Source organism: Acomys russatus, chromosome 29 (assembly GCF_903995435.1).
Source record: "Acomys russatus chromosome 29, mAcoRus1.1, whole genome shotgun sequence".
NCBI classification, from domain to species: domain Eukaryota; kingdom Metazoa; phylum Chordata; class Mammalia; order Rodentia; family Muridae; genus Acomys; species Acomys russatus.
Window position 1 is genome coordinate 13,755,122 of NC_067165.1, and position 23,760 is coordinate 13,778,881.

Sequence of the window (23,760 nt, forward strand, 5' to 3'; positions counted from 1 at the left end):
CACCTCCGTGGGACTGAACCTGGGCCTCATGCAACTCTACTGCTGAGCTACACAACCCCAGCTCTAGACCCTACGTTCTCCTACCTTATATACATGAGGAGAGATGGGAGAGGACAGAAAAAGGATTGAAAACAGGCAGATCTCTGTGAGTTCGAGGCCAGCCTGGTCTACAAAGCGAGTCCAGGGAAGCCAAGACTGGCTACACAGAGAAACCCTGTTTCTGGAGGGGGGGAGGTCTAAAAGCATTGGATTACTATCTCTGTATCCTCCAAGAGAGCAGAGAAATAAGTACTATAAGAATGGGCCTGCTAGGGATGGATGGAGAAACGGTTCAGTGGCTAACAGCAGACATTGCTGTTTTTGCAAAGAACTAGGTTCAATTACTTGCACCCACATGTGGCTCATACCCGTTTGTAACTTGTTCTAGGAGATCCCTCTCCTAATACCTGCAGGTAACTATACTCATGTGGTGTGCAGACAAATTCAGGCATACACACATACACATAATTTGTTTTTAATTGGGACTGAGGAGTTGGGTGATAAATGATATTGTGGAGGAGACTGATCCTAGCTGGCTCAGGAAGCCACTGGATGAAAATGAACGACACAGAATCAGTACAAAAGCTGGGAAAAGAACCGAGGACTGGGATGCGGTTACTCCATCAAATGGATTCAGGTGTCACGGATGGCAGTGGGGTGAACTCAGCTCCTTTCTTACTGACTGGGAACCAGAAAGGCAGGGCTGAAAGTTAAGAGTCCAGCAGCCAGGCGCTGTCCGTGGTCCTGATGAGCCCAGCTCATCTACATAAGAGGTCCTAAGAGGGCAGAGCTAGGGGTCCACAGGCAATGTTAGGTAATACTTACTGTTCTGTAGGGGCTGAAAGGCATTCCAGCTCACCTCACTCCACCCTACTTTCTACAACCCTCTTGACCATATGCAACCATATGCAAGTTCAGATGTTCTTAAACACCTTATCAGAGTGCAGGCGGCACACTAGTACACTAGTTACAGCCCAGCTCGCTGTCCGCTTGCAATGTACTCAATATTTTTCCTAAAAATATAAACATAAATGTAAATAAAAATAAAATGCCCTACCACACATCCATCCCGGAAATCAAATCTCTGTTCCATTTCTTCCCATACTCCACGTGGATCCTGAAGGCCCATACTCTCATCAGAAATACAACTTCCTCCACACAGCCTTCCTCACCCATTTTCTCTTTTTCCTTTTGGTTTTTCAAAAGACAGGGTTTCTCTGTGTAGCCCTGGCTGTCCTGAAATGCTCTTTATAGACCAGGCTGGCCTCGAACTCACAGCGATCCGCCTGCCTCTGCCTCCTGAGTGCTGGGATTACAGGCGTGCGCTGCACCACTAGGCGATCCTCACTCATTTTCTACTGAATACTAGGTAGCTATGAGAGAGGTCAGCCTTTGTTTGGCCTAGAACCAGGGACCCAGTATTCAGCATTGTAGATTAAATGTCTGCAAGAGTCTGACAGGAGCATTTGTGGGTTATGGGTGCTACAGTAGCCTCTCATCCTGGGAGCAAGGGCGGGCCGTGTTTGGTTCCAGGCCAGGCAGCTTAGACGGTAGTGCCTACCCTGTGAGCTAGGTGTTCCCACCATTCTGCTTTGTTTGCTTGAAGTCAGGGTCTCACTATTTAGCTCTGGACGTCTTGCCCTGGAACTTACTGTGTAGACCAGGCTGGCCTTGAATTCACAGAGATGAGCCTGCATTTGCCTCCCAAGTGCAGGGGTTAAAGGTGTGTGCAACTGCACCCATTCTATGTCCCCACTATTCTTTTGTTTGTTTGTTTTTGCTTTTTGAGACAGGGTTTCTCTGTGTAGCCTTGGCTGTCTTGGACTCACTTTGTAGACCAGGCTGGCCTCGAACTCACAGGAATTCGCCTGCCTCTGCCTCCCGAGTGCTGGGATTAAAGGTGTCCACCACCACACCTGGCTTCCCCACTATTCTTAATCAAGGCCTAGGTCCAAGCATCCTTCCATTCTTCCATCAAGCTTGGGTCCAGTTAGGCGATGGTGGAAGCAGAAAGGAAGCAGAGGCAGTAGTGAGAGTCCAGTTTACTCTTTGGGAGTAGGAAAGGGTGTGAAGGGGTGAGTGGGACACAGGTGTCCCTCAGTAGTCAGCTGTGTAGTCTGTGCCATGTAGCCCCCGGCACAGTAGTGTAAATTCCTTCACCATCTCCTTCACCCTTCTCTTGTTCACCCGCTCACTGGGGGAGGGAAGGGAGAGTGCATTAGCATCGCCTGCCGCACCGGCACCTCCATACCCGGGTTTAGGCCCACACCAGCTCTGCTCACCGGAGGATCTGCTGGCTGAAGGTGTCCTTCTGCTCAGTGCTGAGCCGGGCAGATGGGAATCCAGGTGGCTGTAGTGCCTCCTTGATCCACATGCTCAGAAGGCTAAAGCAGTGTTTGTTCAGGGCGAACAGGATGTCGGCAAAGCAGTCCATGAGGCTGCGGGAGGCCTGGCCCCCAATGGCCTGAGAAAGAGGGGTTCTCAGTACAGCAGAGCCTTTCTCCTATGTAGCAAGGAGGCCTAGCCATGTTGTGGGCTCTCTGGGGCACATCCACAGCCAAGCTGTGTAAGTGAGCACCGTCTCTTGAGAGCTAGCTGATCCTCGTGGCAAGCAATGCTCAGACATTTAATTGTAGGAGAAACAGAGTCAGAGAGCTTAGGAAATCCAAGACTCGCCCCTCCCCCGCATTACCAGTTGCCTCAGCAGTGAAGAGTTCCCCACACCCAACCCACCACTTACTCCAGCTCACCTCCAGCACTGCTATGAGCAGCACGCGGCCATCTTCCTGTACCACTTTCCCCACAGGTTCTATTTCCCCACACCGAGGCAGTAGCTCTGTCTGCAGAAGAGAAGCCTGTCAACCCAGCTCCTCCTCACCTCTCCCTGCACACCACGCCCCTACCATCTGAGTCCCAAGGGGAGTCAAGGGACTCACAAAGAAACCACAGGAGGCCTTGACTGTAGGTGCCTCAGGGAACTTGAGGGCCAGCACAGCTGTGGGAGAAGTAGAGGTTAAATCAGAAGGGGCCTCGCGGTGGCAGGGGAAGCCCAGGCCCGCCTTTCCACTTGGCCCCACTTACCACACTGGAACACAGCTTTGACATCCAATCTCTCACACAGGAACAAATCTGGCTTCCGCTTCAAAGCCTGCAGGAGGTGGAGCTGGTAAGGCCAGCCCCAGCCAGCTCCAAGGACCATCCCTCCCCATCACCTGCCATCACCAGCTCCTAACATCACGAAACATGGGTACAGGATGCCACCCAGACATCTCTGAGGAACCCCCATCATCCCAGAGTTCAGTCAAGTGAGAAGCTGCCCCAGGGATGCTGAGTGTACAAGTAGGTGTACCTGAACACACAGGTGTGAGAAGCTGTGGGTAGGGACCAGTAATGAAGAGTATTTAGGTCCCAATCACTCCCTAAGCAAACAGCTTCCCTTCTCCCTCTCCCAAAGGCTCCAGGCAGCCTGAGGTGAGGCTACTGTGTTCTGAATCACAAAGAAGTGCACATCCCTTGGGTGTGTAGGAAGGGTGGCAGGAAGAGGAGCTAGCAGTTGGACTGAACCCCAGCCCAGCACTGCACTCCCACACCCCTCCCTGAATTCCTTTCATTTTTCTCTCAGCTCTTCCTCAAAGAGAAATACAGGATACTCTGTTGGGGCGCCTTCTCAGCCACCCCCATCCTAGGAGCCACTGCTGCCATGGGGATAGCAGATGGAAGGGTGAGGGCAGATGGCCTGCCCCAAGTGCTACCACACATGGTCAGCACATCCTTGAGTTACAGAGGACATTCGGCACAGCTCCAGCACTCCTTAAACACTGCCGTTCTCCAGTGATGTCCCCAGCGCACACAACATAGACACCCTCCGACCCCTCATGGATACCCACATGTATATTCCGGTGCAGACACCCCTACATGTGCCCCAACTTGAAATGCCCTGCCATACCTTCATGAACACTCTTCTGCACTTACAGCACGCTCACGACAGTCATACACCCAACCCTCACACATCCCAAACCATCCACACACTCGCAGCCCTCTCCCACAAGTGCGCCATTCCAGCAGACCCACAGCCTTCTTGCTAGAGACACCCTTACGGATACTCACACGCAAACCCATCCAGGGCCAGAATACCCCCCTTCATTCCTCTGCCCCATCCCCGCCAGACTGGAGGCTCCAGGAGAGAAGAACCACACCACTGTATGTGCTTATATAGAGAGTCACAGCATTGCTACAAGCTCAGCAAATGTCTGTGGGATAGGTAAACAAAAAGATATCCCAGTTACTCCAACTCACAGAGCCCTTCCAACTCATAGGGACCCATCACACTGACCTCCACCTGTCCATAGCAGTGCTGCACACCTGTGATCCCAGCACTTGCAAGGAAGAGGCAGGCGGATCTCTGTGAGTTCCAGGCCAGCCTGGTCTCTAAAGGGAGTCCAAGACAGCCAGGGCTACAAGAGAAACCCTGTCTCAAACAAACAAACAAACAAACAAACAAACAAACAAAACCTCATCTCTCGGCCAGGCATGGTGGCGCATGCCTTTAAATCCTAGCACTTGGGAGGCAGAGGCAGGAGGATTGCTGTGAGTTCGAGGCCAGCCTGGTCTACAGAATGAGCCCAGGACAGCCAGGTCTACACAGAGAAACCCTGTCTCAAAAAACAAAAAAACCCCAAAACCAAAAACCAACTCATCTCTCATGTCCAAACCCCACCACCACCACACACGCACACACAGGGACACACACACACATACACACACACACACACACACACACACACACACACACACTGCCAACACATATCCATGTTCAGTGTGCATCAATTATCTAACAAATCGCATGTCAACATTCGTACAACATAAGGGCCACCCGCATCACACATCACATCAGTCTCACACCTGTCTCAGTGTCCAGCACAGTGCACATCCCACTTACAGTAGACGACTTCTGTTTCTTTCTGAAACCAGACTCCAAACATACGAAATAAGGTCACAGCCCAGACACAAGCACATCCTGCTAAGGTCTCACAGTGGAGCCTGCACCCCACGTCTGGCAGCACGAACGCCACCAGATGGACCCTGGGCTGCACATAGCTCCTTCACCTTGAGCTCTGCTTTTTGGAGCTTCTCCTAGCCTACCTCTTAGGAGCAAGCTGGGAGCACTGAGGCAGGCAGTCCCCGGCGGGAGCACGGGGACAGTGAAGCTCAGGCCCTTCCACTTCAGCCCTACCCTTGACGGTTCTGGGTAAGCCGGCCACACAGGAACTGTTGGGTACAGTCTCCACCCCCTCCCTTCCCTTTCCCTCCCTTCAGGATCAGCCTCTTTCTGGTCTTTTGAGGGTGACTGAGCTAGTTGAGGCAAAGGGACACTAAAGGGGGGTGTTGGGTTGTCAACTTCCACGGAAACAGATGAAGAAACTCTATTCAACTGAACAGAAAAAAAAATTTGTCAACAGAAAGCTAAAAATAGGCTTAAATTGAATTTCAACATAAGAGAAAGAGAAAGAGAGAGAACAGAACGTGAATGAATAAAACTAAAACACACCTGTGCCAGGAGTTGCATAAATGAATCAACAATATCAGGATGATCCCTGGGCCCTAAAATATAATAAAGATGGAACTTAAGAAAAAATTATACAAACAGCAACTCAACCTCATATAGTTATGTGGGACTGAGAGCCTGCAGGAGACAGCGTGGGGCACATGAGCAGCAGGAAGCAAGATAAAGAAACAAAACATACAAAAACCATGAACTGGGAGAAGCCCAACAGAAAGAGACGGCAGAGTGAAGGACGGGCCTGCCCCAGCTCCCTCACGGCCTTCCACCTACTCCCCGATTCCACCTCAGCCCAGGCCCCACAGTGATCTCTTGGTACTCAAACAAGTCTAAGATTCCACAGAGCTGAGGAAACAGTCTAGCTCTGATCACCTAGGGGAGCCCTACGCTGCTTCTTGGCATATACTTCCCTGTCACCACCATCTAAGTGGCTGCAGGTTGCTCCGTGGCACTTCACTTTAAGGCTTGGCTGCAGGCCCTGGGAAGTCTAGGGCATGAGAGCTTGAGTAAGTGTCCCCTTTGGTCTTATGGCCTTGGGGCTCTTGGTCTGGCCAAGGAAAAGAATTTGTTGTTTGCCTAAACTAAAGAACTCCTATTTGGGTAGGGTGGGGCCCTGGGTGCTAAGAGGCTGGCAAGTCAAGTCATCAGTAGGGCCTGGGGAGTAAACTGTATCGTGAGGCCATGAAGGAGAGTCCTATCCCAGCAAAGTCCCCTCCATACGGCAAAGACTTAGGAGACAGCCAAACTCAGGACTGAGGACAGCTCCCAGTATTGGGACATACCAAAAGGGGAAACCAGTCAGTATGTCACCCCGTGACCCAGCAGGAAGTTAGAGCCTGAGGAAGCCTGAAACTGGGACAGCAAAACAGGTAGGGGGACTATCCTGCCCAGAAAGACAACCAATAACCCTGACAAATAGTGATGTTGGCCATCCCTGACTCAGCTTTGACCATTCTAGGGCAAAGCAAGGCATGCGCCCGCAGCTCCTGCCTGGGCTCCTCCACTCTCAGTAGGGTGCAGTGGAAAGGCCTGTGCCTGAGACACCACTGAGTAGCTGTGTGATCTTGCATAAGCCACAGGTTTCTGTCCCCCCACATGTGATACATAACCTCTCCTTCGCTTCCTTCTCCAGGTTCCTAGGAGCCACTCCCTAAGGCCGATCCTCTCAACTCTCAAGTCTGGGCTACTCAGGTCCTGGAAAGGTCTGATGTCCCATACGCCTGGGTCGTACAGTAAAAGAGTGAGTACAGTGTGTGGGCCTTCCTGCTTGGGCCAGATAGTGTGGGAGAAAGGTTCTGAAGGCAGGAGCCCTCCCTGATTCAACAGTGTTTGAGACTGGCCTCATACAAGGAATGCAGGCGAGGAGATGCAATCCTGCCCTAGAGGATTCAGTCTATGAAGAGAGACAGATGTGGAGGTTACTCACTTTGTGCCCTGGGCTTTATCAGCAGTCTAAGTATGATGCAGTTTTTAGCACATAGCTACAGGTGGCCAAGTCTGCCTCAGAGTCACTTGTCTGAGGACAAGTGCCTGCCTCCTGACTAAGACACGGAAGAGTGAGAGCTCACCCAGTCAAGGGCATAGCACTTTTCAATTGTAGGAGCAAGGCACAGAGTTCAAGTAGGGCATAGTAAGGAGAGAGTCAGTCAGTGGGGCTGGATTGCCTCCCTTGTGAGAGAGCATTAGAGATACACCAGAGCTTGGTCCTATGCGAATGTGACAAGAACCTGAGGGCAATGGGCAGCATTTGAAAGGCTTTTAGGTGAGAGAGGAAAGCAATCATATTAGTGTTTTATGGAGTACAATGACTGCTGTATGCTGGATGGACTGGAGAGAGGGAAGGTGTGCACATAGGAGTTTATGGAGTTAACTGAGGTGAGGCAGAGCCTAAACTAAGAGCTCATGGAACGTGAGGAGTTGGCCCACTGGGGGATGAACAGACCTAAGATCATGAGGACTCATCCAGAAAGGAGGAACAAGGAGTGGGCGAGGTAGAGTGGAGGACAGTCACTAATGGATGTGCTCCATGGCCCACAAGGGACCAGACACTAATGGTATGAGATGGGAGGGAGTGGAGGACAGTGCTCCATGGCCCACAAGGGACCAGACACTAATGGTATGAGATGGGAGCACTCTGGGCCTCTGGGCCCCTGCTGAAACCTCTGCTTGACTTCAAAGCTCAAATCCAGGTTAGGTTTACAGGGCTGAGAGAAGAGCATCGTTTCTGTGTCAGCTTAGAACCTGGGTTAGGCAGGGAGCCCAAAGTCCAGTTTCCAACTCTCTCAGGCAGAGGGCGGCAGAAAGAGGGACTAGGACCACCCGTAAGGCTCTTTGGGCCCCAGAAAGGACTAAACATGGGAAAAGGAACTGGTGCTTTTGAGTACTCTATATGCAAAAGCCCAAGCCAGGACCCAAGGAACCAGAATGCCTGTAGTGATATGCAAACGAGGCTCAGCAAAGGTACATGACTTGCCCAAGGTCACACAACTAGTTTGGTGGTGGTGAGCTTAGATTCTAGGTCTACCTTGTTTTGAAGCCCATGCTCCTTCAACTTCTCATTACATCCCAAAGGCAATGAGCCAGACCCATGGCCCAAGTCCCTCAGAGTCTGAGCCCAGCACCCCCCAATATCCACGGTGGCGTGGAGCGCAGGCAGGCTGTAAAAGACATCGTTCACCATCTTACCCATTTCAACGTGAAGTGCCAACTGCTTACAGGTAACCATTGTGCTGTGCCTCATCCCCCAAGTCTCCCATCAAGCCCCACGTGTGGCCAGGGGACTGAGAATGGAGTGAGTAGCTTTGCCTCCCCAGTGGAGGAAGTGAACGCAGCGGCAGAGACCCTGATGGGCACTTACCTTGCTGGAAGAGAGTGAGTGTGACGGAAGTGACCAGCAGGAAGAGGGCCTCTATTGGGGGAAAGTGGGCAGGCTCATGAGCAAAGATGTGGACCAGCTACAACAAAGCAGGGGGCGCTGGTCAGCTGAGGCCCGCCTCACCAGGACAGACCAACTCCCCTGGAATACAGGTGGGTACCCCAGCCATGGCAACCATCCGCCACACTCCCAACCCAGAGTCAGGTCTCTAACTAGGGTGACACCCAGAGCACTTACTGCCCAAAGCAGATGGCTTACCTGTCGAGTGAGGTCAAGGGCGGAGGCCTGGGGAACAGTGCTGTACATCCGACCCAGCATCTCACAGAGCTGTGGCACCATGGGGGCGAAGTCATCCAGCAGTGTCTTAACAGATTTCTCGAAGATGGCGCACACCGCCTGAGGAGGAGAGCAGAGAGACCCTTGTCAGCAGGTCATGGGAGGAAGGCCTGAGAAAGGACCCTTACCCAGAAGTCTGGCCAAGGCCTGCAAATCAAGCAACTTCTTCTTAGCCTGAAAAGAAGAGGCAAAAGGCTCTCCACAGAGGAGCACAGGCTCAAACCTTGTCACTTGACTCCCGCTACATTTCCTCTCAGGGGACATAAGAGCAACCGAAATCACAACTCACAGGGACCAAAGCCAGGTTTCTGATGCTACAACAGACATCTGTACTTGGTCCTGACATCACTATCATTTCTCCCCAGCACTGCTGTGATACAGGGCAGGTGGCAGGTGGGGGCTGGGGGCAAAACACCGGTCTGCTCTTATGTCAGTGTTGCAGCCTTCTCCCCTTATTGGGGCTAGGCAACAATCCTTTCCTCTGGTACTTTTGGCCCAAATCAGCCGAGGAACAGAGAGGGTCGGGGCTCACCTCAACCACCTGGGCATCGTTCAGCCACTTGCTCAGCACCTTCTGGATGAGCTGGAAGACTTGCTGAAGCACGACCACCACCTAAAGACACAGGGAGGTGTGAGGCGCCGCCACGGCCACCACTTTCCCGCCGACGCGCAGGAGGCTGGAGGCCAGGCTCATCCATCACCCCTGACTGCACACTGAGGATTTGCTACGTAGGACCCCTGGGGCAAGAAACAGTGAGCTTGACCCCCAACAATGACAGAGAAGACTATCTTGAGTTGCAGGTTGTTTGAGAGGAGGACTCAGAGCTGCAAAGCAGAGACATTCTTAGCCCTTGATAAGATTGTGATAAGCTTTGCAGACGAAGCAAAACAAGACAACAGAACAAGTCACTCTCTACCCATTTCTGCTCAGAATAAAAACCAAAGCAATGGGCTAGCCCCTGAGGAGGAGATGCTGTCTCACCAAATGGACGAGGGGTAGGGAGCCCCATGGGATGCGTAGATATGGGCAGCTTATGGCAGAGCAGAGAGCAGGCTGAGGCCCTGGGAGATAGGGAAGGCAGAGTGATCACTGCCATAGAAGAGGAGGGGGCTCTGTGGGATGATGGTGGCCCAGGCTTGGCCAAGAGCTCAAATGGTAACTGAAGCTGAGGTGTGGATCTGAGCCGAGAGCAGGGTGTCCCTGGCCTCATTTTTTTTCCCCAGGAAAAGGCATGTGGCATGTAAGTGCAATGACCAGTGCAGTCCTGGTATTTGTGCAGAACTTTGCTGTCTGCCAGGCTGTCTCATTCAAGCCTCCTATGCACCGGCAGTCCTGTGTGGAGCACCCGCAGGGCCCAGTGGCCACAGCTTTGCGAGGGAAGCCAAGGCTTGTCCCAGAGCATCCAGAACCTCAAGGGCTGGGAATGTAGACTGGTGGCAGAATGTTTGCCTAGCATTTTCAGGACCCTACGTTCAATCTCCAACTGACAAAAACAAGACCGTCAAATTCCAAATGCCTTTGATCCTAGCACTCGGGGAGGCGGAAGCTGGAAGCTCTCTGGGCTTAAGGCCATCCTTATTTCCATAGCAAGTTCCAGGCCAGCCAGGGCTACTTAGCAAGACCCTGTCTCAAAAGAGAAACCAAAAACAAAAAGGCAAAGCGGTCAGCCCAAAACCCATGCCACGTCAGCACAGTGCTTATCACTCTGCTCTGCAGAGATCTATTTCTGTGAATTTCCTCTCAATGAGGGCAACCTGAAGGCAAGAATGACTATACGTGGACACGTGAGCATCCTGAGTGCCTGTAAGGGACAGCGAACGAGGAAGAAGGAGGCCCAAAAGAAATGGGGTTGAACATGAGCTGTAACACAGTTTAATGGGACCAAAGGATAATTTCAGTGTCCCTTGGGGGAGGGGAACAAATAAACCTCAATGACAACACCCCAATTGGGCTGAGGACAAGGAAAATGTCATCTACAGGATGAGAGATGCAATGGCATGGCTACATAGGAAGTGGAGGGTCAAAGGAACAAATACTTGACCTCTGTGGGGTTAGAAAGTGACACCGACATTACCCACAGACTTGGAGAGTGACAAAGACATTCCCATGAGGAAAGGTGTAGTAGCAAAGACAATGTCACCTACTGGGTTGGGTCCTTGCGGCACTGGCAGCTTCCGGAGCTCAGGGCCTTCGTGATCATCCTCATGGTGACTGACGTCCAGTGTGGTAAAGAGGTTGGAAAGAAGCCCCAAGATGTGGACAATGGCCAGCTTGTTGGAGGGATTGGGCTACGGGGAGAAGGCAATCAAGCTCCGGATCTCCCAGGCCCAGCCTAGGGGCCAGCTCTCAACACCAGACCTGAGTGCCAGTTCCCACATGCCCACCCCTAGGCGCACACAGTGCCAATTCCCACATGCTCACCCCTTGGCACACAGGGAAGCTCCCGAGCCCCAGTGCTGCCCCAGGTCCCCAGAGCTCACTCACTATCTCTTCCGCCAGCTTCTCCAGTTGCTGGATGTAGGGCGAGATGAGTGAGTGCAGGTTCTTTAGGATCTCTTCCACCTGCAGGGCTGACAGCAGGAAGCCCAGGGCCTGCATTAGCCACATGCACTGGCTTGTCTGTGGGAGTGGAAAACAGGGATGGGCCATCCTGGTCACATCTGCTTGTGAATTGACAGGAGGGACGAGCTTCTTGGGGAAGGTTACAAGAACCAAGAACAAGAGATACGTGGGGAGGAGAAGAAGGTAAAAGGCAGGGTTTAGGGGTGACCGATTCCCCTAGAAAGCTTGGGCCGCACCTTGTGGATCTGCTTCATCAGCACGTCCTGCAGGCAGGGAACAACATGTCAGCGTGGAGCAGGGCACTCCAAGGCCCAGCACCACCTGGGGCCCCGCATACCTGGGAGACAGCTACAATGTTGGCAGCGTACGGTGGCAGGTCATACTTGCACTCTCGGCAGATCTTTTTGAGGGTAGACACAGAAGAGACAGACAGCTCGGGGTTGCCTAGGGCATGCAGCACGAGGGGCAGAACGCTATTGATCATGACAGGGTGGTCAGCCAGCCACTCAGACAGAGCTCCTACAAGGAAGGGGAAAGAGAAGGCTCACTGAGGCAGGCCAGACTTTAGGACTGGATAAGTTATAGCCCCAGGACATCCAGAGTGCTTGGAGGACCGCGTGGGCAGAGACTCTGATGCCCGAGCGTGAGCCTCACTGCTGAAAAGCAGAAAGGGATTACTCAAGAGAGGCCTAGCACTGCTGCTCCTCTGTCTGACTGACAGCAAACTAGCATCACTGAGATGCAGCTCAGTGCACTGCAGAAGGGAGCCCAAAGCTTGCCAGGAGGGCTAGTTGGCTGCAATGTTGACTGGGGGGTGGGGTGGGGGTGGGGGTGGACAGGACCCTGCAGCCCTGACATGCTTCATGGATGGATGGATGGATGGATGGATGGATGGATGGATGAATGGATGGCAGGTCTCACCAATGGTGAACATGACAGTGTCTGCCAGCTGCACGTTGCTGATGCTGATCCGTGGGATGAGGCCGATGAGCCCGGGTACCACATCAGAATAATTGACATCAATGGTCTCCGCGATGGATTGGAAGCCGTAAAGCAGGGCCTCTGTGTGCTGGGGAAAGAGGGCGCCACTGGCTTGACTGACGAGAAGGGTGCAACAAACTACAGAGGGCAGAGGGAATCAGGTTTGGGACATACCTGCCAGGAGTAGGGCTCCTCTGAGCTGGTGAGCAGACGGCCCAGCTTGTCGTAGAGGTTGCTAAGCAGCTCAGCCCCCAGCATCTCATAGACATACATGAGCGTGTCTGAGATGTCTACCCTGAAAAGCACATAAAGGCCTTTTATACTGCCTGGATCTTTAATGTAAGCCAGGAGCCTACCCAGGGGCCCTCGGAATCCTGCAAAATTGCCTAAAGGCCAGAGAAAGGTGTCCTGGAAGTCAGGAGGCCTTGCTTATTACCTCTTGCCTTATTTCATTAGGGTTGGCCTGTGAGCATCACCTGTAGATTCGGAACTGCTCCTTTTCATCTGAGGACCAGAATCCATACTCCTCATCGGAAGGGAACTGGGCCTTGTGCAGAAGCACGTCCACTAGCTGGAAGTAGACTGGCCGGTACACCTGCTGGTACACAGCCTGCTTCTCGGCCTCAAAGGACAGAATGTCATCCTGAGAGACAGCCAGGGAAAAGAGTTAGCGGCCTCACCAGCAGCCACAGAAGCCCATGGCCCACCTTCTTTCATGATGGCCCAGTCCAGCTGATGGTCACACAGACACACCTGCAGCGTGTACCAGAAGGTGAGCGTGAGGGAGCTGGTGGTCTCATTGACAGGATAATGGCCAGGGATACCCGTGCAGAACATGATCATGTTGACGAGTGCCAGGAAGCTCTGCCAGTGCTCTACTTGGTCTAACAAGGCCCTGGAGGGGGGTGGAGAGAGGAGGGAGTGATGAGGAGAGAGAGTTAGGGTCCAGAATTTTAACCTTTCACTGGCCCTGCCATCTGACCAGCAGCTGCCCCACTCCCTACCGAGAGTGGTTCTCGCCCAGGGCCACAGCAATGCGACAGATGCCGTGGGAGGTCTCCATGTCCCCATTCTGCACGGCCTGTCGCAGTTGTTCCTGCAGTCCCAGCACCAGCGGGATGAGTTTCAGGAGTGTGTTCACGTACCTAGAGGCAGGAGGTAAGGTGGCCCATCAGAGCTGTTCACCCAACCCCACAAGTTTTGAGAAGAAAGGTACAGTCCCCACCCCCACCTCCCGCTTCCTCCAAAGCCCTCCTATCAAAGAGGCCAAGGCTGCTGCGATGCTGCCCATGCGGAGGACATGAGGTCAGAGACCTTCAGGAGAGCTCTGGGCGGGAAGCACAAGAGAGGCCGAGTTACAGGCATGGGTTAATGTTTGGAGGGAATCAGGATAAGGAGAATGCATTTCTATGTGTGAGCATGACAGATTGTTTTGGGTTGAAAATCTCCTTAGAAGGTACGCTGAAGGGCAGGGGAGACAGTGTGTGTCGTACAATCATGAACTTGATCTCAAGACCCTATGTCAAAAAAGCTGGGTGTACTTGTGACGCTAGCATTGGAGAGGCAGAGATGGGAGGGCTCTAGGGGCTTGCTGGCCTGCCAGCCTGGCCTACTCTGTGAGCTCCAGCCAGTGAGATGCCCAGTCTTAAAAAAACAAGGTAGACGGCTCCTTAGGAACAACAGAGGCTGTTGTGCACAAACAGATAATGTTGGCATTCTATCCCCAGGTACCTGAATGGCCCGACACTGGACAAAGGTCATCATGTCAGGAGCCCCGTTAAAGAGGACTTTGGAAAAAGCATCATTGCAGATAAAAGCATACTAGAAGAAGTGTGCTCCTAATCCACTGTGACTTGAGACAGCCATGTGATGACAGAGACACCGTGGGACAATGCCAAGTAGAGAAAGGTAAACACTGAGAGCAGTGCAGCTGCAAGCCAAGGAATGCAAAAGCTGCCAACAAACCAGAAGCCAGGAAGAAATCTACAGGTTTCAGAGGGAGCGCAGTCTGGCCGACACCTTCATTTTAGACTTCTGGCCTCCGTAATTGTGAGGCGCTTTCTGTCATTCAAAGGCACCGGTTTGTGGTACTTTGTTATCACAGCCCCGGAAGGGAACATAGTTGGTGTCAGGGGACACTGGACAAGGGTGGCCATGTCACCCTTCAACACCATCAAAGAGGATCTTGGAAGGTAGTGACGGCTCATAAGGGCATCAGTTCCCACGGGCTGCCTCAGCGTCCTGGCTCCTGCGTCTGGTGGTAGCAGGACGGGAGTGACCTAGATGATGAGCTTAGAGCAACAGGGAAAAGGGACAATGCAGATGTGACTGCTGGTTACAGAGGCTGACCTTCCGCCAAGGAAGGAAGGCCTGAAGTTCCTGAGACTCGGAGAAGGCGGACGGAGACAGGAGCACTGTACTGAGAGGCGAGGCTCAGCACCAGACAAGGCGTACACGTACAAGTGTTCAGAGAGATTGGACATGAAACCCTGAGACCCAGCGGCGAGGTCAGAGCAAGACACAGATCCAGAACTCGTCAGCTGGTAGCTGAAGATACAGGAGCTGGTAAGAGCTGAGCGGGAGGAGGTGTGCAGTGAGAGAGATGAAATGTCCAGGTCAGGATGCTGAAGCACAGGGCAGGCAGAGAAAGCCAGGACACCAAGGGAGATGCGGGTAACTCCATCCACTCTGTGGGAATAGGACGAAGTAGAGGAAGTCATGGTCTTAGAGAAGATCAGATGCTTGGGACTTCCCTGATGCTAACCAGCGTCACCATAGTAATCTATGTATGGCAGGAAGGGGGGGGATGAGGGTCCATGCTACCTGGATTTGCCCTAAGGAAGTTGTTAGGTGACACCATCTGGACCACAGTGAAAAGATGAAAGGACATAAAGAGGCAGCCAGACCAGGAAAGTTGACTTCTTTCTCCACAACCCCGTTCTAGATCCTGCTAGCAAAAACTATCCCTACCAGGATACCCCCCAGTTCAAAGGCAGCCCTAGGGCATGTTGCCTGGAGACGGCTGGGACAGCTTCAGTCAGTCTCAGGATCCTGACACAGGCTGCACCACTAGACAATGGGTATCTTCAGGCCAAGCTCTAGCACAAAGAGCCAGGGGCGGGGCCAAGGCTATGACCCATAAGCTCCCTAGGAGTTGAAATGGAAGCTAACTCCACAGCATCACCACTGTCTTCCGAGGCATCCTCTACCTGACAGGTGATGCAGACAAAAGGGTGGCAGTGAAAGCCCTTAGTATGTTTCAAATAGACTAAAGCAAGGACAACAGAGCCTGCAAGGTCAAAGAGCAACTTAGACACAGATCAAACTGAGAAAGTCTTAAATTGCTGTAGATCCACTTCCCTTTCAAGGCCCAGGCATAATTTCCTGCAGAGGATCTTCTGTGCAGATCTAGGTTTGTATGTCTAACCCTTATGATGAAAATCTCAACACCCCCATCCAGCTCACTTCCTCTCCTGAAGTTCCCTATGAGAAGGTATTCCAGACCGGGCGTGGTGGTGTGTGCCTTTAATCCCTGCACTCGGGAGGCAGAAGCAGGAAGATCTGTGTTTGAGGCCAGCTTGGTCTACAGAGTGGGTTCCAGGAATGTAAGGGCTACACAGAGAAACCCTGTCTTTGAAAAACAAACAAACAGGCCGGGCGTGATGGTGCACACCTTTAATCCCAGCACTCGGGAGGCAGAGGCAGGCGGATCGCTGTGAGTTCAAGGCCAGCCTGGTCTACAAAGCGAGACCAGGATAGCCAAGGCTACACAGAGAAACCCTGTCTCAAAAAAGCCAAAAGAAAAACAAACCAATAAAACAGACAAACAAAAAATGTATTTTGGTGGTGGTAGTGGTGGTGGTGGTGGTGGGGGGATGATTTAAAGGAGAGAACCAGGAAGCAGGAGCAACTGTGGAGGAACAGAAAAAGAAAGATGACTTGAGTGCAAGCACGGCTGGAGGGAAGGCTGATACCGGGACACCCGGAAAGGCAGAAGAGACTGGATTGATTACCCAGGAATCAGTCACTGAAGACCACTTTCTTAAGGCAAATATAACAAACGCGATGGGACAGGACAGAACCCCAGTGCCAACTCCTGGCTTGTTGTAGCCCACCCATAGGGAAACCACCTGTGTAGATTTCCTTCCACACACGCTCCAGACCTCTGAGCAAGCAGAACAAGCTTGAGACCTGAGGGCTTGCTAGATGTGTGGAGGAAGCCTGAGAGGAGGACTTTAGGGCCATGGTTAGGGCAGGTTCAAGAGGCGGGGCTCGAGATGGTCAGCTCCTGCAGCTGGAGCGGGGCTGTGGGGATGTCTTGGCTGCTGCTCACACAGAGCTCAGCCCAGACCTACAATTAGAGCTCTGGGAGCAGAGCTGAGAAAATGGGAAGAGTTGCTAAGCAACCAAGGGGCTGCAACCAATGGGTGCCTAGGCGGCTATGGGTTCCCTCACTGGCCCCTTGCTTGTTCATTCGTTCAGAAGAGAAGGGGTATCTATTACTTGCTAAAGCCCTCGAGACAGGCTGGGTGGGTAAACGTGGGTGTATCCAAGGATACCCAACATCACCCTGGTATTTTCCTTGATAATTCTCCTTAGCCCACCCAGCACTTGAGCTTCACGCTGCCAATAGAACCCTGATGAACTTGTTATCCACCTCATGCTAGGGAGCCAGATGTTTCTTGCTAACTGTCCTTGCAAAGACAATAGCCAGTACTAACGAATATACCTGATGTTATGGAGATCCCGCAACCAAGCCAACGCCTCACGGTATTTAACCTCTTATTTACCCTTCATACCAATGTTTTTGTTGTTGTTGGTTTTTAGTAGTGGGACTGAAGCTAGGGGCTCATGCATACTACACTACTACTGAGCCTTGATAGCCACAGCCCTTTAAAGTTTTAAATAACAGCAATTAACCATATTGCTTGTGTGTGTGTGTGTGGTGTGGGGGCAAAGCACACTTGTGTAGGAGCTTTTGCTCACTGAATGTAACAGTTTCTACTTCTTCCTTGCTTAAAGCAAACAGCTTTAATCAGTTTAACAGTAACTGTTTCTTTCTAAAAAACAACAAAAGTTAGCCGTTTACCGCAAATGGTAAAAGGACAAGCCCATCATACACACAGCCCCTACTTTGAAGCATGTGAGCATGGCTCAGGGAATTGAAATATTCTTTGCTGGATACCAAGGGAAGGCCCCTGCGCACGTCATACTGTTCGGAGCACTGCAATTACTCCACATGTTTTGTATAATCGCCTCAAGTTTTGCTTGGGAGTGGTTTACCCAAGGTCTCACATTTAGTAAACAAACTCTGAAAAGCAAATGCAGACATGACCATTGGCAAGGCTGCGCCACTAGCCACTCCTCCACACACCGTCAGCGGTTTTCCTCTCCACCTCTGCCCAGGGCTCCCAAGCCTCTTCCTCTGAAGTGCTAGGGTCAGGTTTCCAGTCTTGTTCTTCCAGCCCGATTTATACCCCAAAGCCGGGCATGGAGGTACACGCCTTTAATCCCAGTACTTGGGAGGCAGAGGCAGGCAGATCGCTGCGAATTCGAGGCCAGCCTGGTCTACAAAGCGAGCCCAGGACAGCCAAGGCTAACACAGAGAGACCTTGTCTTGAAAACACGCCCCCCCCCCCCCCCGCCGCCAAAAAAAGAATCTTAACAGACCATTTCCTATATAAAATCCGTTAGCAACTTTACACCCATCTCTAGGATGAAAACTTAAAACAAAAACAAAAAACCCAAAACCTCTCAAGTGTGGTTAACAAGTCCTACATGATCTGAACATGGTCCTCCTACCGCTCTGGCCTTTAAGCCCTGCTATCTAGTCATCTGAGGTAACTTACAAGCCACGGCTAATTCCTTCACATCTTTCACCTCGCTTGGATGCCTTCATCTGTCTGGGATGTCCTCCGCAAATCTATCAATGCATCTGACTAACTCTCACAGAGCCCTGCTTGTCACTTCCTCTGGGAAGGCTTTCCCTTGCCTCAGACTGAGGTAAATGCCCCCACTGGGTTCTGACAGCCTCTGCTCTCTCCATCAGCACTGAATGGTAGTTGCCTGCTCGTGCGCTCACCAGACCATGAGCAGCTGACACGAGGAAAACCTTCACCTATGTGCCCAGGGCGCAACGCAGCCGGTCCCCGTCTGACAGACACACACTTTGCTGCGTTCACCTTCTCTCTGGTCGTGGAATGTGGGGCGGCACCGTCCACCTTAGGGTTCTGTGCCTGCCGTGGTTCCCAAAGCTCAAGGTGTTCCTGCTCACCCAACCTCCTCTCCCTCCAGCCGTCCCTTCATCAGGCAACTCCATTTTCCATCCACTCAGAAACTAGTGGATATTCCATTTCCCAGGCACAATGAGATAAAGCAAAATGACAGGAGTCAGTGTCCTTGCAGTTGAGTGGCTAATGGGGACACGCGCACTCATTTCTGAGGGGATCACGTTACAGGCTAGGAAGGGACACCGGCGATATCACTAAGAGCTCTGAGATAGCACAGTAAAGACCAGCTTGGTCTTAAGAAGCCTTGGGAACTTCTCTACGGAAGTGAGATGGAATTTAAGTTGAAGCAGAGGTGATGTGCCAGGCACCTGTTCAGGGGCTGGGACAGAGCGGGAAGGACAGTATAGAAGTGCAGGAAGTCAGGAGAGTGACATGACAGGAAGTTGGTGTGTGCCTCATGGAGGCATCGTTCACAGAGGAAACGATGCGTCAGAAAGGAAAGGAAGGTTTGAGCCTCTTTTCCAGAAGGTCAATCTGACAGGATGGCCAAGGGTACAAGAGGGGAAAAGCAGAGGACTGGTGAGAAAGCTCTGCTAAAGTCTGGGAAAAGAGACGGTGACAGCTGGGACCAGGGTGGCAGCAGCAGAAACCAAAAATAATTGGTCGGGAGCAGAACAGCCAGGACTTAGCAACAGGCAAATATTTTAATAGTCTACCAGATAATTAGCTGTTGAGTGTCTGCCTCACTTTCTCAACCATGAGGACGAGGGGGGTGGTGGCTGTGTCTCCTCTGCATCCTTCTTTGTGTCTCCCATATAGGATAAAGTGTGTGACAGACACTCCGTTCATGTTTATTGGGTGGGTGGAGCTGTCCCTCTCTGGGAAGCTGGTGACTAACTCACCTTTGGGCATCAGGCTGGGAGATGGCGTTGACAATGGCCTCCACGCTGCTGTCAAAGAGCTCCGAGTCCTGCAGGGCGGTGAAGGCAGCCTGTATGAGTGCCTCACAGTCCTGCAGGGGCACTTCCAGCTGCACCCAGCTGGAGAAGCACTTGAGCACCTTCTGACGCACACAGCTGGGAGAGCTGGGCTGTTGTAGCAGTTGCTCCAGCAATGGGAAAACAGCCCCGCACTCCACAGCCAGGCTGGCCCGTACCAGACCTTTGCGGTACTGGGGCAAGCGGCTGGTCTGGAACTCCTCGGGCAGCACTGTCAGCAACTCTAGCAGGGCCAGACAACGGCCCTGGCCATCCACCGGCGAGTCCTCAGCCTGGAAGAGGCGAACCATATCGGCGACAGCACATGGCCAAGCGTCGGGCATCATGCTGAGAGCCAGCGAGGCCAGCGCCACACACAGCCGAGTCAGCACAATTTTGGAGCCACTGGCAAAGCGGGTGATCTGGGTGAAGAGCTGTGCCTTGAGGCTTTCATACTGGTCGGTGGGGATGTCACTCCAGTAGCGAGAGATCTTGATGTGCAGGGCGCTGGCCCCAAAGTACTGGATCTCAGGCACCTTGTCCGGCTGTAGTAACTGCCAGCTGAAATGCCAGGCCTGTGGAGAGACCTGGGCCTGCATCAGCCACTTCTGAGCCAGGTTCTTGTTCTCGATGTTGGGGTCATAGTAGAGCTGGTGCAGCGCCTGCAGGACAGCAGAGGACTGAGCAGGTGCTGGCCACTCCGGATTCTGCCAGAGCCCAGAACAGAGCGTGTGACTTGTTCCTGAAAGATGCTGCCTCTCCCTGACTTGGGGGGTGGGGAAAGGGAGTGAGCAGGGAGAGCCAAGGGCTCGGCTGACCATCTTGCCCATGCTCGTATCTTCTTCTTAAAGCACAACTGAGTTCTCAGAGGGACTCTCAGCAAAAGTATGGGCGGGGGGGGGGGTGGCTCTTCCCATGGGGAGGTATGTAGGGGCAAGACCTAGAAGGAAGGAATGGCCTCACAGGGAGAAGTACAGAGCAGCCTGAGAGGGCCTGGCCCTTCCAGATACAACTGACCCTCCCATTGGTTCCAACAAGCAAACTCCATTTGCTCCCCAGGATCATCCCGAGGTCACTCCGGAGGCTGCCACTAAAGCCAGTGGGAAATCTGAGAAGGGCTGCTTTGGGCCAGGAACAGCTACACTAGAAGGGAGGGTGGGAACATCTTCAGAGAATAAGTGTCCAATCAGATTGACAGCAGAGACACCTTGGCCCAGAAGCAGCCCAAGCAAGTGCCTACCCAGGGACCAAATCCCCAGGGCCGAACTCCGGTGAGACTTCATGCAGTAAGAAAACAATGGTTCCATCTCCTCGGCAGCACACGGAACCGCATGCCACCATGCCAACGCTGTCCGGCCCCAAGAACCAGGTTCCCTAAATGGAACCAACTAGGAGTAACCCTGAGAGCCACTCATGGCTACTGTCCCTTGCTCAGTACTTGGGGATGCAAAAGGAGAAATCGAAACAGAAGGGATATGTTCTCCACATCTGCGAGGGCAAGCAAGGCTCAGGAATAATAAATTTCTCTAACTGCCCTTTGCTTTCCAGCAAGGTATCCCTGACTCTCTATTCATCCCTGGGGGCATGGGCTGGGGTGGGGGTGGTATATTCCTGCATCCCTAGATGCTGGGAGAAGAAGAGAATAAAAAAAAAAAAAAAAAAGATGGTCTGGGCAATGGAGAAGTCTGGAAGGAGGCCATGGCCAAAAGCCACGTGGGCAGGTAAGGAAGGGAGGACAGAAGGGCCCTGTAAAAGTTGCCAGCAGAGCCAAGCCCCTTGGTCCCAGCACAAAGCCACACTCCTGCTTGCCCAGGATCAGGTTGACTTCCATCCAATAAGGAAAAGACCCTTTTCTGAAGATGAATGAAAACATAACGCAGATGGGTTTAGTTTCAGATATTTTTGTGAGCCTTTGACTGAACAAAGTGAGTCAGGTCCAGGATGGTTCAGCATCGGTGCGGTTTCTAAGGTGGAGGGGAGGGGGGGGGGGCCTCAGGGACAGGTGTTGTGAGTTCCTGGTTTCCTCTAGAACTGCTGCTGCTTTTTCTTCTGGAACTGGTCAGGAGCCAATCTGGTCCTAAGTCTTGGCCCATCAGCACCCTGAAGGGAACAACCTAAGACCATAGAGAATCTCTCTGAAAGGGAACCTGTGTCTACAGAGAGCCAAAAATAGCCCATTAGGCACTGCAACACTGCTGTCCAAAGCCGGCTGCCCGAGAGAGACGGTAAATACCAGGTGCTCTAGGGGCAGCATCCCAGCGGGCACTGAGCCCAGGCCTGAGCTCTAGCATTAATGTCAGTCCCCAGAACTTCTGCTCTGTCACTGGACTGCCCACCCCAAGGCCCTCATACCTTCTCCACGTTCTCCACAGTGAAGTCCAAGGCTGGGGCTGCTCCAGCCCCTGCAGCCCCCAGCTGCTCCTCCCGCCGCTCCATCTTTGCTCCCTGCCTGGCAGGGAGGTGGACCCTGATCTCTCTTGCCCCAGCCCTTTGGCTGTCGGGCCCCTGCTAGACCCCGGCTTGAGTACCCAGGAAACGGTGGGCTGAGGGGATGCCCCGGGCGGGCATGGCTGCCGAGGCCTGCCCACCTCGTTTGGAGGGTGGGGGTGGGTGGGGGGTTGCAGAGGTCAAAAGATGTGCTCTTTGGAGGGGACCCGCTGAAGCGGCTCCCAAAAGAGAGGCGTCAGTGAGATGCTCCCAGGCAAGGGTCCTAGTGGGAGGTCACGGCTCTGTCCCTTGAATCAGAAGTCATAGGGGAGGGAGGCCTACAGGGGAAACAGAGGCCCTGGCCCGTGAGGGGTCACAGGGTCAACGGCCTGTACCCATAACACCCTAGTCTGGGTAAGCTCCTAGATGATATGAGGTCAGGGGGCTGGGAGATCACCCGGGAGAGAGCCCTTCGCAGGATACGGAGGCGTCCAAAGAAGCGCGGGGTTGTAGTTTCGTGAGTCCGGGGCAGAGTCGGTGATGTTGAGGGGCTGAGCTAGATTCCCTCCGTTGGCCTGGCCCGCGATCTGTTCGCCTCCCGGTTCTGGCCCTGCTATGGTCGCTGCCTCCGCCCCAGTGACTGACAGACGGGCCGGCCTGGCCGGGACGGGGCGGGGACCTCAGCAAGACGCGGGCTGTCCCAAGCGCCTGTCCCCAGTACCGCCAACTCAGGCCCCCACCCACGCCTGTCCTGGCCCGGCACGACCAAGCACATCCAGGCACGGCACGGCGGAACTACGCGGAAACTCATTCCGGGTCTTTGGCCTTGTCCTCGTGCCAGCCCGCGAGCCCCCGAACAGGCGACGGAACGGCACACCCAGGGGCCCCTACCCGAAGCAAGGACCTACCTCTATGCATCTTGGGAAATGTAGTTTTCGCTCGGCCGGAAGGCGGCTCGTGAAGAGATAGGCTTGGAGCACGTGGGTTTGGGTCCTGTGGAGCCCCAACCTATTCCCGGTTTACGGCAGAAGACCGTTTTGTTCAGTTATATTGTCTAGGAATGCAACTCCTGCGAAGACGTGATTCTTGGGGCCTGTGGATGGAGTTAGAAGTCAGGACTGGAGGGTGGAGGGGAGAGGGTCAAGTTCGGTCTCTGCTCACTGCAAGGGCATGGTCGGGCCCAGGAATCGGTTTGTATTGGTGAACTATCCGCATCTGCTAGAGAAGAGAAAAGATAGGAGTTACTTGGTGCCTCACAATTAGCTTGGGGGAAAAGGCCATGCAGGTGTGTGTGTGTGTAAGTGATGGGAAACTTGTTTTTCATTGTACCTTAGGTGTGTTTTTTCCCTGCCGTGGTGTGTTGGTTTGCTTTGAGATGGAGTCTCTTGCCAAATATGGTGGCGCCCTCCTTTAATCCTAGGGTAGACAACCTGGCCTCAAATTTAGAGACCCACCTGCCTCTGCCTCCTGAGTGCTGGGATTAACGGTGTGCACCACCATGCCATGCCCAGCCTAAACCATTATTATTTTTTTTAAGCTTAACTATTTTAAACTATTTAAGTTTACTGGATGACTTATTTCTCCTCACTAATTATAAACTTTTCCCAACACAGAGCCTTCTAGCAGGTGCACAGTTTAATGTAGGAGACGGGCTGGCATATCATCAGGAGGATCAGAAGTTTTGGGGAGGATACAGATTACGACAAGGCTTTAAGGGCTGGAGAGATGGATTAGAAGATAAGGGCACTGACTGTTCCCTCCAGAGGTCCTGA

At 52.9% G+C, this 23,760-nt stretch overlaps 1 protein-coding gene across 1 annotated transcript; it reads right to left on the reverse strand.

Moving 5' to 3' along the window:
- Positions 1 to 2,064: 2,064 nt before the first annotated feature.
- On the reverse strand, positions 2,065 to 22,734 carry Ipo13 (importin 13). The gene is made up of 20 exons (XM_051171228.1): positions 21,914 to 22,734; positions 19,487 to 20,223; positions 13,359 to 13,499; positions 13,108 to 13,249; positions 12,831 to 12,997; positions 12,529 to 12,649; positions 12,295 to 12,442; positions 11,711 to 11,892; positions 11,610 to 11,636; positions 11,296 to 11,430; positions 10,956 to 11,099; positions 9,343 to 9,423; positions 8,733 to 8,870; positions 8,457 to 8,553; positions 5,588 to 5,640; positions 3,121 to 3,187; positions 2,976 to 3,034; positions 2,790 to 2,879; positions 2,322 to 2,503; positions 2,065 to 2,233 (listed from the first exon to the last, which is right to left on the reverse strand). Exons 1-20 carry the CDS (start codon positions 21,995 to 21,997, stop codon positions 2,137 to 2,139), a joined length of 2,892 nt encoding a protein of 963 aa, XP_051027185.1. The 5' UTR covers positions 21,998 to 22,734; the 3' UTR covers positions 2,065 to 2,136.
- Between the last annotated feature and the right edge of the window lie 1,026 nt (positions 22,735 to 23,760).